This window comes from Diadema setosum, chromosome 13, assembly GCF_964275005.1.
Source record: "Diadema setosum chromosome 13, eeDiaSeto1, whole genome shotgun sequence".
Taxonomy (NCBI): domain Eukaryota; kingdom Metazoa; phylum Echinodermata; class Echinoidea; order Diadematoida; family Diadematidae; genus Diadema; species Diadema setosum.
The window spans coordinates 26,165,211-26,183,887 of NC_092697.1; the positions used below are offsets into that span (position 1 = coordinate 26,165,211).

At 38.6% G+C, this 18,677-nt stretch overlaps 1 protein-coding gene across 1 annotated transcript; it reads right to left on the bottom strand.

Moving 5' to 3' along the window:
* Positions 1–6,743: 6,743 nt before the first annotated feature.
* LOC140237191 (arsenite methyltransferase-like) lies at positions 6,744–17,501 on the bottom strand. Its single transcript, XM_072317132.1, has 8 exons — positions 17,178–17,501; positions 15,569–15,719; positions 11,711–11,847; positions 10,892–11,043; positions 9,671–9,802; positions 9,271–9,413; positions 8,553–8,660; positions 6,744–6,850 (listed from the first exon to the last, which is right to left on the bottom strand). The coding sequence occupies exons 1-8, from the start codon at positions 17,336–17,338 to the stop codon at positions 6,782–6,784; spliced, it is 1,053 nt and encodes a 350-aa protein (XP_072173233.1). The 5' UTR covers positions 17,339–17,501; the 3' UTR covers positions 6,744–6,781.
* Between the last annotated feature and the right edge of the window lie 1,176 nt (positions 17,502–18,677).

Sequence of the window (18,677 nt, forward strand, 5' to 3'; positions counted from 1 at the left end):
TTTTCAGTATTCCCTCTATTCTACTGTCTGCGATTGAATCTTCCTTTTTGTTCAGCTTTTTTGACTTTTTTTTTTACGCAGTAAGTCTGAGGGCGAAATGCGTGGATGAAATATTAAGAATGACGTCATTAGCTTGACAATGAAATGAAACAAACTTTGATAGTAATAACCTCGACATTAACGTGAAATATCAATTTACAACCCTTTATTTGAGTCTCCGCCAGTTCCACGACCGTGAAAGTACCAGTAATATAGTCAGAATCTTCACGATCCAGGCGCTCATTCAATCCCCGGGACTGATCTAAATTGTTCCCCGGCAATTAGTTGGGATCTTCTCAGCAATGTACATCTCTGTGTGCAGATGAATTAAAAAGAAAAAAAAACTCACATTGTGAGATACCCACAGTACAGTAACTTAAGTAGTAACTTAAGTAAGTCCCTTTGCGGGTCCCTTTGGAAAGCAGTCAATGCAAAAGCCCCCCCCCATTTGGCCAAGAGCCCAAGCAATTTCGAGAAACTTCGGGGTCATATCATAATAAAACAAAATAATTCAAATCAAGTTCTTTCAAGGATAAACTCCACACACCCAACTTTAACCTTATATTCAAACTCAAAGTGGTGTCTAAAACGGAACCTCACTGAGAAATATCACCGAACGCTATATAGGCACAATTATACATGGTGAATGATACAGAATACCATAATTTTTTTACCATCAACTTCTGTTACTCCCATTCAGACTCGAAAGCTTTTGTGTCAATATTTGCCATATTTGAATGTACGACGTTTCTCTCCAACAATAGTATGCCGGTATATTAATATAATGATATTATACCCTTGTAATACGTCTCGCACCTGTGAATAGATTTAATGGACCAGCCCAGCCCCATTATTATTTCGTATAAGAATATAGGCCTATACCAAAGATACTAACAAAAATCTGGAAAAAAAAACCATGAAAAATAGACATACAAGCCCAGGGGCGGATCTTGGAATCCCGTAAAGCGAGGGCGCCCTTACAAATTAAGGGAGGGGGGGGGTGCGCACGCGCCCCCCTCCATTCTTTTTTTTTATTTCCTTTGTTTTAACAACAACAAAAAAAAATGAAAATAAAGGGGGTGCGCACGCCCGGTGCACCCCCTCTGGACCAAAAACCGACGTGGCATAGTTGACGATGGTGAATCCCTTAACAGAATACACTTCATTTGCAGGCTGGACACCTTTTCTTTCATAATGTATATAAGGGAAATACATTTCTTTCGGCATATAGATTCAGAAAACAGGTGAAATGTTTGAGTGATAAAACCGGAACATTTCCGTAATGAAACGTGAGCGGAATATTAGCAGATGAATCTTAATTCCTTGCAAATTTCAGGACAGGAGTGAAATACCGGCATATAAGTTGTTCTGCTTATATATAAGAAACACGAAAAGCACTGATTCTCTCATGAAGGCTACTTTACTTTATAGGCTCTTTTTTTTTCATCTTTAACACGTGTGTCTATGGAGAATTATTTACAGATGTGACATCTATTATTGGTTTATGCACGTCCCATTGTACTGAGAACGAAACGATGTTATGTAGTTTCCTCAGCGGCAACGGCCATACAACTATACTCAATTTCCGCCAACTGATATCAGTATATTACGTTCCAACTGTCGTGCGATCCGTTACGATCTGTCATTCGTAGTTGATTGTGGAAGATTAAAAATTGTTCAACTCATCTGAAATTTCACCTTTGGATATGCAAGGTGATAGGAGTCGATATAATGGGCTGGTAGGCCTAGATGCAATATAATGCACTTGGATGTAAAATGGCCACCAAATTAAATTCTGAGTGACACGGTCTGTCACGATCTGCTCTCCCGAATAGATACGATTCCCATACGATCCGATACGATTGTCCCGACTGAGTCTACGATACGATTTGGTCCCGATCTCACGCGATCATCACGATCTGTGCCCCCGATTTGGGACGATCTGGTACGTGTAGATCACGTTCCTATACGTTCCAGTACGACCATCACGAACCACTCTGTTGCTAGGGGATACGATGTCTTTCACGATCGTGATCGAGTGCGATCTCCGTTTGAGCTACGATTGAACCCTGACGGGTTTACATACAACCCGATTCTGGACTTCTACAGATCAAGTGAAGATTGTGGGTTATTCGCTGATGATGGCAGGAGATGAGGATGATGACAGAAGTTGTGGATGATGACAACATGATATAGGATGCTTGTTATAAAGCACACCACTCACTACTGACTCTGGTACATATGCAGCTAATTACCCATTTGCATGGATCGAACTTGGTGAAAGGGGATACATGTCGGAATGATGTCAGATATAGGAGCCCACATTTCTGGTATCCACCCTCACAATGTGAGGGATCAAGAAAGAAAACTTCCCCACACCTACTTCTCTTTGCTGTACAATTCAGTAATGACATCTCCTCCTGACGCACTCTTTTGGCGCGTTTCTTCAGCCCGCCCATCATGGTCCTCACGCTTGATTGCCAAACTTTAAGGGAAGCCTACCCCGCAGTTGTGTTCATCTTGGCAACTTGTGCAGCCCACAGACCATCCTTCTGGGTGACATTCTTGAACCTCGCAATGCATTTGCTGTAGAGCATCTAATTTTGCACGAGGAACTCTATTAATAGTTTCTTCTTTTTGTTCTTCAGTAAACGCGATTATTTCCTTCTTCTTTCCTTTCTGGATGGAGGTTGTCTCCATTGATTCCTCTGCCTCCACCAGTGCCAGCTGTGGCTGGATTGGTTCAGGCTCAGGGGATGGGGCACCCTCACCCTTACCCTCCTTTCTTCTGTTATAAGGGCAGACTTCCACTTGAGCGCCGAAGAAAAAGGGAAAACTTTGCAGGAGCAGATGTGATTTCGGCATTATGAAATTTGTATATACAGGGCTCGACATTTGCGGTGCCCCGGGGCCACCAAAAAGTTGATGTCGGGCCATAGAATTTTATTCTTGGTGGCCCGATCGGACACCTAAAATTCAAAAGAAATTTTCATAATATATTTCTGTTTATTTCAGGCCACTAAATTTCTTCTTTGGGCCACCAAAGAAAAAAAAAAGTGTCGTGTTAGTATCACGTTAGTGATATTTTATATATATATATATATATATATATATATATATATATATATATATACATACTGTATATATAGGCCTTTATGTAGTGAAAGCCATTAATTGTTACTTCTATCAAATTTCCAGGTCCAGGACAAAACAAAGTGATATGAAAAGAAACTAGAGGGACTAGTAAGATTTTGCTTTAAGTATCTAAATTGCTCATTGTGTTTACCAAAGATATCACGGTTTTGTATATATGTTTTGTATATATATATATATATATATATATATATATATATATATACCTGCAATATATACAATATATATTGCAGATATATTGCATATATATATATATATTTATATATGTGTGTCTATATAATCTTAATTGTACAAATGTACATATGCTGGGGTAAAAATGATGTCACTTAACATGACAAGTATATTCCACATGAAAATAATGCACAAATTCCACAAACATATGTTATAGATCTGGCATACTGAGATTAAAAAATGTATCAAATGACATAACACTCAAAATAAAGAGTCATGCACAATTTTTTATTTTATTCATATACATGCATTCTTGTATTGACAAAGACCACATTCTATGCTCAAACAGTCATTATACACACAAAAATAAAGTTAGCAAATGTTTCTTACAAGCCAAATAGTCATTTGGTAAGAGGCACTCTAATGAATGCAAATTTACGATCATCTTCATAAATGTCTATGAAAAGCACCTTACGACATGCATTAGTGTCACATATCACAATGCAAAATAGAATCAATGAAATGTACACTCCTTAACAGTAGTTAAACATTCCTCACACATATTTCCTGTCTGTAAAATCATATCATTTCAATTAATTCATAATAAATCATTCCAGGCATGACTTTGCTAGTTTGAATGTCACAGGCAAACAGTGCTTTTAAACAAACTTGTATGACAGCAACTCTTAAATTACAAGTACTATGCAATATCATCATGATTCTGTGTTATACGTTGCGGAACAAATGCCCAATACAATGACACATACGAGTTGTTCATCTCGACAGCACACAAAAGATTAATTACACGATCATATTGCATCTTAATTGCTACAGGGATTTTGGGTTACTCTCAAACACCTGGAAACGTATGGTGGAAACATCTGCTCTGCAAGTACATGTAGATTCTACTCGCGATCACCTCGAAATATTTGTACTCATATCACTCTCAGCACAGAATAAGTGTTGCACAATATTGATGAATTTCAAAATGAATTAAATAAAGGAAATACCAGGTAGGCAGTTAAGTCAATAAATTCATGATGAATTATTTCAAACTACAAAAATTTGGAAAAGAATTGTAAGAATTATTTTAAACTACAAAAATTTGGAAAAGAATTGTAATTAGACTGCCTATTTACATTCATATACACACAACATTTCTGTTTAACAACAACACAGATTTCAGGGAAATATCTTCTGGTGACAGAAATAGAAGAATAAACAAGCTTGTTATATTCAGACATATAATGTGGTTTGAAGGTACATATGGGACAATGCATAAAATCTTTGATCGGAAATGAAGAACTTTTTGGGATGTAATGGCATGCCCTGGGGGCAGTTTAAGTACTTTGCAAAATCTTTAATGGTGATGGAATTAAATTAATCTTTGAACAAGTTGGCACTGTATGATCCTTTTTAAAGATACATTGTTCTGTTACTTTTTTCACAACCACAGAGTAGAGTCGTAATGACAGACTTGAACACATGGCATTTCACTGTGTGACTTTGGATAAAAGTCTATGGTATTGTGAAGCAAAATTTATATATTTGCGGCATGAAATTTTCGCCAGTTAGCGCCGACAACCTTTTACATGACATAAAATCTTTGCACATTGTCACTGGCATTCAATACATATAGTGTACACAAGAACTTCTGCGTGCATTTCAATTTCACGAATCTTGGCTTACACGCAGTTCACGAAATTAAAATGCGAGCAAACATTTCTGGTTTTACAGTAATGCCATGCCCCTCTGGTTAAGGTATGTGGTAGTGCTCTACTTCCAAACATTGATGGGTGACAAAATTTGATTATCAGTCCAGAACTAGGAGCCTTCTTACTTAAAATGAAAAAAATATCAAAAAAACTAGAAAAGCACTCTGAGAGCGCAGACCTCCACCAAGCAGCTACTTTCAAATGATGATCTTGTTCTTCCATAGAGATCAGTGATTTCCATCCATACGTATGCATGCTGAAAAATCGCCCGATTTCCCAATATAGAAGCCTTTGTTACATCATAAACCCTCAGCTGCGCGGTGCGCTTCGCCCTAGCAGAAACTAGTGCATGCGCGTATGAAAACCTCAAAAATGCACAGCTTGGTAACTCCCAAGTTCATTGACCCGACCTGCCAAAATATCGAAAATCCTTCAAAAAATCCATAAAAATTTTCCGATCACTACCAAAATTTAATCATCTGTTACTTGTGTCATTTTAAACCTTCATTTTAAATCATCCAACTCCGTGCACAACTTTTTGAGTTATTTTGCACACGGACAAACAAACAAACTAACCAACAAACCAACGGTAATGAAAACATAATCTCCTCCCTTGGCGGAGGTAAAAATAAAAAATAGATGGAGCACATCAGGTAAGACTGTACTCCAACATTTGAATTTGGTCCTTCTAGATATTCTCAGTGTCTAGAGTTTTCTCTCCAGTCTCACAGATGGAATGCTTTCTTTTTTTCTTTTCATAATGCATTACTGTAATATTCTGAACATGAATGAATGCTTGACCATATTTTTTTTTTTTTCAGGATTGCTAGCTTGTACCCAACTGGAAGCAAAGTTTTAAGAGTTGTTGTTGTTGTTATTTTGTACACAAAACTGCAACAGATACCACTCTATCACAATAACAGGATTCTACTTGAAAACCGTAGAGATAAGCTTTTCACAAATTGACAAGCGGGATGTTCTAAAGAGCACAGAGAGATACCCTTTACCTGTGTGTTACATGCATTTCAGTGGGTGACAATATTTCCTCAATTTGGGGAGAGACTTTCACATTCTATGATTTTGACCACAAGACATTTCAGTTCTCAGAATCAGGGAGCAGAAATGAAAATGCCCTGACACTTCTAGTATAATGATGACTGTACAATGATAGAACTCTTGTTCAGTACAGACCGACTGAAAGCCTAAAATGTCCCTGGGAATATTACGTAGTCTAGCAGTCACATCCTCGTACTGATGATGATTGTGTTGTTTTGCCAATTTTACAAGAATCCTGCCTAATCATGCGAGGTAGCCCAAGTGTTCACGTACATCACTGGTACATTAGCACCATTGTGAACAGCAAATATGTTTAATGTTATGCTCAATGTACACATCCACAGCGGTGTAATCAATCACCTACAACATACTCTTTGACTTCTTTTTGGCAGTTTAGATACACCTAGTGGCTACGTTTGATCACAATGATGCAATTGCAATGTACAACATTTATAAGCCATAAAGGAATTTCTGTGAAAAAACAAAAAAAAAAAAAAAAAAACACCCTCACATTCCCAACTGACTGAAGAATATGTCCTGCCATGTGAAACAAAGCAACAACACAAACACGAAATGTCCCAAGTGCTCCTTCGATGTGTTCCATCTGAAGAAGATATAATAATGATCCTCACGGTGCTGAAAAAAGACTAGCAGCAGCCAGCCTTGACAGTGGCACATATGTACTGGTAGGGATCCGTCGGGCAGGCCTTTGCTGTCTGAAAGATCACAAAAGAAAGATTGAAATATAAATCAAATTACATCATACATAGCAAAATTCTTGTCACCTAGCAATGAAGAGCCCTTTCATAGAGCTGTTGTGGTCTAGTGGATAGTACCAATGGCAATCAATCGTGAGGTCCCTGGTTCTAGTCCCCTTTTACAACACTCATTGTCTAGTCCTCTTGAGGAGACTCAAAGCCACTCCTGTAGTTACTTGCTCATATGCATTAATTTGTGGCCATATTGAACAAATCATAATGCACTATAATGATGATAATAAGTATCGCAGATCCCTCACTGCTTCCTTCTTCATTAATGTTTACAAGGGATGGACAAGCTTCTATGGGAAATGTCTGTTGTAGCAAAATCAAACCGCCCTCAATGGGTGAAGAGTTAGACCAAGAACAAATTTCTCCACATGCCAATGCAAACAATCAATGACTTCCACATGATTAATAAGGAAAGGCTGGCTTAAGGAGTTTAGTTTGCATAAATTTTCACTAGAAACTTTGTCAAAGCTCTCTGACTACTAATGATACAGTGCATACTTTGGCTGGTGGTGTCCTACCATAACAATCATATTGATATCGATGTCAACTGGTACAGAGGTCTGGAAACTAATTGTCAGTGAATAGAGATTACCTAATCATAATCCCCTTAATCCCTACTGAATCATCATGGCCTTCCTGTTGTACTTAAGCACACCACTATGCCAGAGTGGGCGATTTTGAATTTCCAAATATCTTTGAATTTGAAATCTGCATAGAATGCGGCTGAGATACCATATGCGAATCTGTAAAAAAAAATAAATAAATAAAAAGAAGAAAAAATGATAGGGGGCACGGCCACCCCTCTTAAATTTCCAAGAAACCATTTTTGTCAGCTGATTGTAGTGGCAGCAGAAAATTGCCCTGAAGCCTTTTTTTTTTTTCCACTTGTCAGCTGATGAAACTCGGAAAAGGCACCAGAAATATTTTTGCCGCCCTCCCTTTTTTTGAATTCTTGGATCCAGGCCTGGATACCAAAGTTTCCATTTTCAAGTGTCTCATATTTCAGCAAAATTTACCACATTAGTCAATTTTTTTCCATTTTGGTGGCTGCAGCTTTTAACCTTTTGTGTGCTTTGAATGCTGACTGGTGCAGAAAACCCCATAGTATTGCACAAACTGTCCAAAGCCCATGGCACAGAAAGAGTTAAAGGTGTATAGTCCCGGTAGTGTAGAGGGCGCTGTTGATGATACTGCCGATCACCGTCAGCATTGATACGAAGATTACTGAAGTTAAGCTGTCATCAAGAGTAAAGTGCGTATGTGTTGCTAAGTAACGTTGCATTCGTTGTCTTCTCTTCCATCGCGCAGTCTGTAGTGACGCCAGGGTGCGTGCCTATGTGCTTCTTATTATGACATCACAAAAGAAGTTTGCTAAAGCTGTCATCCCCCTCAGCCGAATCATGAGCCGAACTGTGATCGGACCACTGACTACAGTGAATCGGACTTCTTCGGACTCGGGGTAGTAAGCCACAGCTTAAGCGCTAAAGAGGAGTCGATAGCGTAGGTCTCTATAGGAAACATACGCTGTGCGCCCGCGTACGCATTTGACTAAAACACCGGGACCATGCACCTTTAAGAGGATAACATGGCCACAGGATACACTTCAAGTGACAACAAGCTCCTGTGTTCTGGAGTAGCTAATCCTTACCTCAGCCGTGGAGCTCTCAACACTGTCTTCAATCTTGAAGTGCTTGGAGTATCGCGAAGCTCTCAGAACGGCAGCAAGGTCTCCGTCAACCTTCAGGGGTACGTCAGTCTGAGATTATTAAGTGGAGAAGCAAACAACCGAAAATAATTGAAAACCTGACTCCACTCTGATGATACTGCTGCATGTTCTTGTCATGTGCTTTAACATGATTTGACATACATTAAAGGGGATGGCTAGTAACTGATCAGCGGGTATCAGTGGGAATGCTGGGGCATGATTGTTCTAATCTTTGTGGGATTCATTTGAGAGTACATTATATATCTACTGTTGTGTGAAAATTATTTGCTTTAGAATGGTTTCATATTCAAGTAATGTGCAATTTAATGTTTCCAGGTTAGCATGCTTGTACAGTGATGGGACGATTAAACTTTATCAACAGAAAAAGTGCTTAGAAGTGAAAATAGAAAATGGTACAAAAACGACAACAAACAATTATAAAACAAAAACAAAAAAAACCCTACTGATATGCAACTGTAAAGGAATTCTATTCTGAATCTAAAAACATAACTCTAAGCTTTAACTGAAAGTGACTACTTTACGACATCACATCTCTGGTATGACATTCACCTGTGATAAATTTGATGACATTCATTTTGTCTCATTTGATGAAAACTTGTCATGGATTTTTTTCTAGCTTAACAGTGAATTACTCAGCCACCTTGAATTTATTCTCTGTGTCAAAGGGAAGCTCCTTCTCGTATTCGTTCAGAGTCCCAAGGTATGTAGCCACAGCCGGACTCCTGGGGGCGTCCTTTGACAGCTTGAAGAGGCGGTAGGTGACCGACACAAAGGTGATATCCCCTAAGAGGTCAAAGACAAGAAGAAGACAATAAGTTTCATGAACTGAGAAGAGAGACAATTTCACTTGGGATAGTTGTTTGGAATTTTATTTTCTTTCATTTAATTTTTGGATGCTGCAGTGCAATATCAGGTATTCATTTTCTGTCATCTACACTTCTATCAACTTTAAAGAATCTTTCGAAGTAATAAAAAGCAACCCACAGTTTGAAACTTTGTTTTGACCTCTGAACTCTTCATGCAACTCTACAGAATCTTACCTGTGACCTCTAGCAACCTCTTGTCTTCAACCTTGACCTTCCTGGCTGTCATAACTCTGGGCTGGGTGAAGCCACACTCTTCCGCAAACTGCACAAGCTCTTGCCAACAGAGGGCGCCTGCTAGGCATTCACCTGTTCATAATCAAACCACACAGAGGATCCATTTGTTTAATGATTATATGTGTTGGGACATACTCTTCGGGATCACTTCCTTTTCATTTCAAGTAAAATTGAAATGATGGACTTGAAGATATTTACATATTCTGTGTACACTTTGCACTACAGGTCACTGACCAATAAACTACACAGTACTGGCAACATTGCAGTAGAATGCCATATTATCGAGGGTTATAACAAACACCACTGTACATCCTTGATCATATTCCCCTAATCAACTCATATTAATAATTTAGAATATACTGTAATTCTGCCTAATAATGGGCTGAGGTTCAGTAGATTCCAAAGGACTACAAAAATAAAGGTGAAGTATATTGAATGCAGGATAATTAATGTCACTACATGCTCAGATAGTGACTCTTTGACACTGCTCACATCTCTCACTAAACAATCTAAAAAAAAATGTTTGTTTCAGTTAATTTGCTAAGATCAGGGGTGGATCCAGGAATTCCGTAAATAGGAGGTGCCTTTACAAAATTAAAGGGGAGTGCATGCACCCCTTCCCATTTTTTTCTTTTTATATCTTTTGTTTTAACAAAAAAATAAAGAGGGGGTGTGTGCCAGGTGCACCCCTTCTGGATCCGCCACTGAAGATGAACATATGGATTCCATATTCTATCTGATTAATCACAGCAAATGATAAAAAAAAAGCACTCATGACTTAGTATAACATAATGCCTCTGGCGACACTTCGTGACCAAGGCATAATGTAAAACACAGGTAAGAAAAAGTTATTTGGAGAAGTATGAAGGAGAAAAAAAATGGCAATGAAGAATATGGATGATACAAAAGAGTAGACTAAGATTAAATGACAACACTTTTTCCTTCCAGTTCATGATTCTCAAAACCAACCCAAGTATGTTTGGCCAATGATTTTTATCATGGCTATTACTAATAGCACTAGATAATCGATGTTTATTTCCATTAGTGAAGATAAATTTGTCAATCAGTCGCAACTTGCGTAACAAGTTTGAGATTACTTTAAAAATTTAAGAACACACAAATAACCTGAAAACAAGCATATTGAAATTAATGGTGTCTCACCCCACAGCACTTTGTGCTTCCTGATGTGTTCAGGGAGGGGTTCTGAAACGTAGATATCACTGAAGTAGAACTCTCCGCCTTCTTTGAGCACACGGTGCGCCTCCTTGATGACTGATGCCTTGTCCGGAGAGAGGTTGATCACACAGTTGGATCTGCGTTTCCAAAAAAGCATCCGCAATGTAAGAAATGGTCATCCACCGAATAATTTGATTGGTAAAATATAACAGACTATTCGCAAATTTCTCTGTTTTTTCTACAAATGAATTCAATAAATCATGTCTTTCACAATTGTTCATTCGGTATCCAATTTACATGACTCTATAAAAATGGTTACTGCTATCTTATTACAAATAAAATTCATGTCTGGTGAAATGACAGGTACATCATACTGTCACAATGGAAAAATGCACACACATACAATGTATGTTTAGGCCTACAAGTGGTGTATAATGAAATTTCCCCAAGTATAACATTATATACAGAAAACAAGAGAAGTCACACAGGTGTCAGAGTCAAATGAGTAGCTTAACTACCTTACTACTAAACTGTATACTGCTAAAAGATGTGTAAAAAAAAAAAAAAAAACTTTCAATCTAAGAAAACAAAATCCATTATGCACTCAAGACTGCAGGTACACTGTATCTTTGATTTTATCACAATGCTACAATATTGAATTCCAACTTTGATATTTTGACACTACTTACAGCAGCATGAAACATTCCACTATTTAAAAGTACAGAGCAGAAGAAGATCTTAGAGGATAAAATCTGAATGCAGCTTTAAGTTACAGAAAGTGTGTCTCGGCTGAAGGTTACTCACACCACAATGTCGTATTGTGAATCCTCCACCTTGGCATCTTTCAGATTCTCGATGTAACCCTTGCGAAACTCCACATTGGGTTTCGGGTAGCCAAAGCTCTCTTGGTGGTACGTCACATATTTCTGTGCCAACTCCAACTATGGGAAATAACAAAAAACGAACATCATTAAAATCAGTGTCATATAATTCATTTCTTGTTTTCCTCTACAGTACACCAAAGTCATGATGTCATAGCCATTCATCACCATGGAAACTGGTACTAAACAACCTCACCTGACCCAAGTGTTTATGCACGCACCTGGTTCTAACCCAAGCTATAACAAAAGACTGTGAAATCATCACTTTGGTACACCAAAGCACTCAAATGAAGGACAAATGCTGCACTATTACCGTACTTCCTTTTTGTTGGAGTGTATGGAAGTGTTGCAAGGTCACTGGATATTTTGATTGGTGTTGGGTACACTGACACTACAATTCTTTAAACACAACTTAAACTGTGGTTTCTCAACTGACCTGTCACAGAATAGAAGTACTATATAAATATATGTTTGCCATACTCTCATATCTAATGATAATATCAAATTAGACCGAAGCTTGAACTCATTGCTGCATGACTGGGTAAACGGTACATCTTGACAGTTTTTTTTTTTCTTCAAAATGCACATTCTGTGGAAATGATTATGAAATGCCACACACTGAAAAGCTGAAAACACACTGAAAAAGGTTACATGCTTCACACACCACTGAGTTCATAAAATTGTATGATAACAACAATTATGTTAGAAAGGGACAATCATTTTGTTCGCACTGATGGATTAGTTTCACCCTTGTATATGATGGGATCAACCTATGCTTCACAAAAACAAGCATCATAAAGGAACATAAACCAACAGCTAGAAAATAGAAAACCCTGCAGAACAGAATGAGGCTGCTTGACTCAGGTAGACTTAAATTGTATATTCAAGTTCTCTGACCTTTCATTTTCCATTTTTTTTTTTTTTTTTTTGGGGGGGGGGTGGAATTTCATCATTAAAATCCCATATTTTCAGCATGTGCATTATGGAATTGTCACTTTTCTCCATGTAAATGTATTCTATGTAAACATTTGAAATAAACGTTGTTGCTTTGCCAAACTTGGTTACACGAAAATTAAAGATTAAATCAAATTTGTTACAGTGGTACTGTAAAAGTGGATATTTTCGCACGACTAATTTTTCGCGCTTGGCCGGGTAAGAAGGGTTTCGCGTGTTTATAATTCCGCGGAATCAATACATCACGCACAGGAACATATGGCAAGCAAAAAAATTCGCGTGCTTTTATTTTCGCGGTACTTTCTGATTGCGTGTAATGCGCGAAAATTTCAACACCGCGAAAATTTCCACTTTTACAGTAAATTACACAGTTCACTAAAGCTGCCAGTCTGAGGCACTCATCCTTTTCCACATGAAGTCAAGTTTGTTTGCACAGAAAAAAAAAAAATAAACAAAATCTGTCAACTCGGCCGGCAGTATTATTGGACTTTGGTTTCATCAGTCAAAAACTGTGTGTTTACATAGCATGTACATGTAGTAGTTTTATCCACCCCTTTCAAGGCAATCAGTCACAATGATAAACCTGCACTTTCCCTTTATAAAACTGGGCAGCTCATACCATCATCAGAACAGAAAGATACAGAACATAGAGCCACTGTGTGCGTCTGATTACTGTAAAATGAGAAATTTTCGCGTGCATTTTAATTTCGCGAATTTCGCGAGCGCCAAAATTCGCGAAATTAAAATGCACGCAAAAGTTTTTGTCTACACTACATGCATTGAACACCAGTGGCAATTCGCGAAAATTTCATGCCACGAAAAGGGCTGTCAGCTCCAATTCGCGAAAATTTCATGTCGCGAATATATCATGTTTTACAGTACCCAAATCCACAGCAGAACCATATGATCTGCTATCCATAATGTGATATATCATGCTATTTCTTTAGTTTCCATCGCTCTCTCTCACTCTTTTCCCTTTGTTGTCTTCCCGTCCCATGAGATATAAAAAATTATTATTGTAGAGCTCTGCATGCATGTTTCTCAAGCAGTACCAGTAATGATAGCTCATTTGTTTTGTTTATCTTCATCTCAACACTTGTCACATCTCCTTATTGGATCCATTACTTCACACTGGGACTTGGCTGACCGTGCCATTGAAAATGGTCAGTTTCAACTCCTGATTCCTTTTTACGTTTAAAGGAGAGGCTTCCCCCAAATATATAAATTACATTCTGAATTAAGTGAATGTAGAAACACGAACAAAAACACACAGTGCAAAGTATGTGTTTAATAGACACACTTTTTTAAAATTGTGTTTAACTTCACAGGCTGTCAAGTGCATTGATATAATATCTCACTAACAAGTCACAGGAAAGTGCACTTTCATTACTGAAATGAAGATGTGTGATATCTGACTCATATTATCTTAACATTGTTGCACTATTGAGACATCACAGATTGTTGCAAACTTTTCATCCATCTTGGAGAAGGTGGCACAAAGACTCACCCAGAACTTTAATATGCATGACCTTAACAGGGAAATGAAACTAATGTCAACCTGATTACTTTTATTTAATTATCATGCATTAGTGTTATTTGAACTGCCATATCAATGAAACTAACAGCTTAAAAGAGCTCAACCCTTTATGGGAAATTAGTGTGACTGCAGATAGAAATATGAATGTTCTTGTGAATGAGGCATAACATGAATTAATCATTGTGCACACATTTTGAATAGAAAAGATAGATTCACAAGCCAACTGTATTTCATTTTTCAAAATAGGCGTGTCTTCATCAGCCTGAAGTTTCAAAATAGCGCGCTATCTTGCGGTTACCAAACTAGTGCGATGTCAAAATAGCGTGCTATCTGTGTAGTGAAGACGCAAATAGCGCGCTATTTGATCGGGAAAATTTCCCCAAAAATCTTGGTCTAGTTCGTCAACTAGAGCGCTAATTCGTGAAATAGCACACTAATTTGGGTGCGTCTCCATCAGCCCGAAATTTTCTCGATCCCTCCACGCTTCTGGTTAGCCAGCTGGCAATGGAAAGCGCATGTACAAGCTAGTGATTGTGTATAGTACATTACACGCACGGTGTATTCAAGGATCACATGTGTGTACTATAGCCTACTGTTGTTGACATCTTTAAAACCAGGGGGGTGATTTCTCTCACCTCCCTATTTAAACTCAGTGTCGTGCATGCTATTTGTTTTTGTTTTTTTTAACTTCTTCTTCTGGTCCACTCTGCCTTAGCTGAAGATTCTTGTAGATTGTGTGTATTTTGGATTTGTTTAAACATTGCAATTCGTTAATTTCATATAAGATGCCTCACTGGACAGAAGAAAGAGTAGCGTTATCAATATCCCTTTGGAGAGCACTGCTCATCTCCCTGGTTGTAGGATCGTACATAGGGCCTACGGTGATATAGGAGATTTTGAGCGGGGAAATCCATTCTCGAACCGCGAGCTAGGCAGAGTAATATTGCAAAGTGCGCATGCGTCAATATTCGGACTAATTTCCCTAAGCAGGCTGCTCGAACTGATGAAGACGCACATTCGCTCTATCGGGCTATTTTCTAAGACCGCAAAATGTCCCGCTAGTTTGAACTTCGGGCTGATGAAGACACGCCTAATGAGAAATTAATGAGAGGCTGATGCAGTTCACTTGAACGTCATGCATGAAAGTGGAAAATCTGGGAACAAAACCACAGACAACCCATCCCTCCCCCCCCCCCCCCCCCACTGTACATCAAATGTACTGTGAGCAATCTTTAACTTCTCGATGACACTGCACTGACATACATTGTCATTTTGCAGAATGCCCTATACCTGTTCATCTGTCATGTCGATACCCAGGACGTAACCCTCGGGTCCAACAAGCTTGCTGATGGCATAGCAGTCACGCCCTGTGCCACTCCCAAGGTCAACGACCTTTGTTCCTTCGATGAAAGGTGGGATGCAGAGTCCACACCCATAGTACCTGAGAATCAAAACAAGGGAGAGGAAAATGTTTCAATATATATCACATAAATGTCAACACTGTGGCATCATTTAAAAAAAAAGTGCCAAAAATTACTCAGGCAAAAATAATCAAATTGGCTGTCAGAAAGCGTCATTATCGGTGTTGACCTTACGTTCTCACTCTGATCAGAGCAACTCATGCGCTCTTTGCAAGCAATCACAGCGAATGCTGCCTGCACAATCTGAAACTGAAGTTACCTATCTGACATTATGCAACAAATCTTTCAGGTATAACTGGCGACCAAAACATCATTGATCATTCATCTTTCAACTTGCCACAATCATTGTACCTGATACTGTAGCTCCCGCATTGAGTCTGTTTGCATAATTTTAGACAGCTAACTTCAGTTCTAGCTTCAGGCAGTACAAGCCACAATTTCTTGCAAAGAAGGAGTCTTTTTTTTGAGCAACGACTTGAAAGTCAACACTGAAATTGACACTTTCTGATAGCTGATTAGATTTAAATTCATGTGAGTAACTGGATACAAACAATTCATTATTGATCTCCTGTACTGTAAAAGTAGATATTTTTGCATGAGTAAATTTTCGCACTCGGCCAGGTAACAAGATGAGTTTCACATTCCGCGGAATTAAGACATCAATTACGGGAGCATATGGCAAGCAAAAATATTCACATGCTTTTATTTTCGCACTTAGTTTTTAGTTGCGCGAAATGCGCGAAAATTCCAACACCGCAAAATTTCCACTTTTACAGAAGACAGAAAAATCCATCTGTCCGGAGGAGTTTATTTTTTTAAAATCATTTTTTTACTTTTACGATATCCTCATAGAGGGGATTCCGTGCAGCCAGATGTACATGTAGTCTCCGCAGAACATCTCCCCGACGACAAGATACAGAAGACTGATCTTTTGGTCAACTTTTACAATTTACAGTATCCTGTGGTGTTTTTGTGCAATTTGGTTCAGTAGAATTTGAGATATCTACACTACATTGTTATGAAAGTGCATTAGTGCCTTGACCGAAAGAACGGTCTGTATCTGGCCGTCGGGGATATGTTTCGCAAAGGCATACGTCTGGCTTCACGGAATCCCCTCCAATTCAGACCGAAGGCTCTAGTCCTCCTAGCTCCTGTGGGGCCGCTCTGCCTGCTGTCACGCGGGGACAAATGTAGCTTTTTTACTTAAAAAAAAAGAAAACAAGTTTGACATGACACATTAAATGCAACAATAATTGAGGAGAGCCGAGCTGTTATTGTTAATGACAAAAAAATGATAAAAAACTCCTCCGGACAGACATTTTGTCTTAATAGTGCCCACCCTTTTCATGTATTTACTATCTTATTCATACATTTTTTATTTTTATTTCTAACAATTTCACTTTCTAGTCTTTTTTGTCTAATGTGACATCGAAAGCACCAGTTAGTTAGATATATTCAACATCATTAATTATACTTACGTGGCCTGTATGTCCTGATGTACAGCGCCTATCGCCTTGCGCACGCTGAGTTTGTCCATGTTGTTGGCGGCCCCAAGCTGGCATGTGTCGGTCCGCAGGTCCGTAGCTGTCTGAATCGTCTTGCCATAGTATTCTTTCACGTTATCGTGCACAGAATCCATCGTAGATTTTCAGTGCAGTTCTGATTGTAATACAAGAAAACAACCGGTGTTCCTAAGGGCCAGTAATTTTTTCTGGTGTAACGCGTTGTTAGGTTGTGTTTTGTACAATTTGTTGACACTTCTCGGCGTAGATGAAGCAGACAACAATATTGTGCTGGGTCAAGTTTTTATAGCGAGCGAGGCATACGGTGAGTGATTGCACTCACTCAGCTGCCGACTTTCCACCGATTGCAATTAGTTTTATCCCTGAATGAATGAACTGCGTTTCTTGTTCAAAGGCTGGTCCCACAGCTTTACAGACAGTGTGGTTACCAAGGCACAGAGATAGGAGAACAATCTCTGAAGATTTATTAATAGCACTTTCTAGAATGAGCACCTTGATCTTCAGCATACCCACGTGCAGTCCGCTCACTCTCGCAGGTGATTCGCAAGCTGCCTAGATCATGCAGTTTTTTGACGTACATTTTTTTTTTCTTCAATACAGTACAATGATGAGAGCAGCGCTATTGTATTCAGTAACAGTGAAAACACGCCTCCAAACTGAACAGTACAAGCAGGGAGGTGAGAGGAGGTAGCTCGATATTGACAGACAATAGAAGGCAATAGCTTGTAGGTAGGTTAGCTTCTTCCAGGGAACGTTCGAAAAATCCACCCTGTTCAAGTAGGTTACTACACATGAAGACATAAAACTGGGTAGTGAGTATACATGAAACCTCTTTGGTTCAAGTTGACTTTAAAAGAAAGAGTAAAGCGGAAAAAAAAAGCGGAAATAGAGAGAACATGTGCCCAAAGTTAATGGAAGATAATAAAGTAATGACACTTAAAGTTTCACATATATTTTCAGCAATAACTTTGTTCACTATCTGTCACATAGGTCAGGGAGGTGGAGATCTCTTTCCACCTCCCTGCATAGGTCCTACAGTTACGTCAGGGAGGTGGAGATCTCTTTCCACCTCCCTGCATAGGTCCTACAGTTACGTCAGGGAGGTGGAGATCTCTTTCCACCTCCCTGCATATGTCCTACAGTTACATATTGATGTAATGTCTTTTCATCTGATATTCTTTTCAGTGATATACAGTATGATTATTTCTGTTATGTTACGTGTATTTAACAAGAAAAAATTGTATCTTTAATTGACTATATGTTAAATGCATTGTTTTTTTAGTTTAAAGGACTAAGCAATGATGAGGGCTGATGGGTATGTTTATAGTAACTGTTGCTGACCGTTTTTGTTGTAATGTTGTTTGCAAGTGAGTTTTCATGTCAGCAACATCACTTGAAAAGATACAAGCAAATTTTGATGATATTTTTAATTTAAGGATCTGTCCGTTTTACTTA

Bases quoted from the DNA above. Each gene is read 5' to 3' on its own strand.
- LOC140237191 (XM_072317132.1), bottom strand. From the start codon at position 17,338: ATGGATTCTGTGCACGATAACGTGAAAGAATACTATGGCAAGACGATT. The intron at 11,044-11,710 runs GTGAGTAACCTT...TTGGAAACGCAG, and splicing joins TCACAATACGACATTGTGGT to ATCCAACTGTGTGATCAACC. The intron at 9,414-9,670 runs GTAAGATTCTGT...TTGACCTCTTAG, and splicing joins GAGGTTGCTAGAGGTCACAG to GGGATATCACCTTTGTGTCG.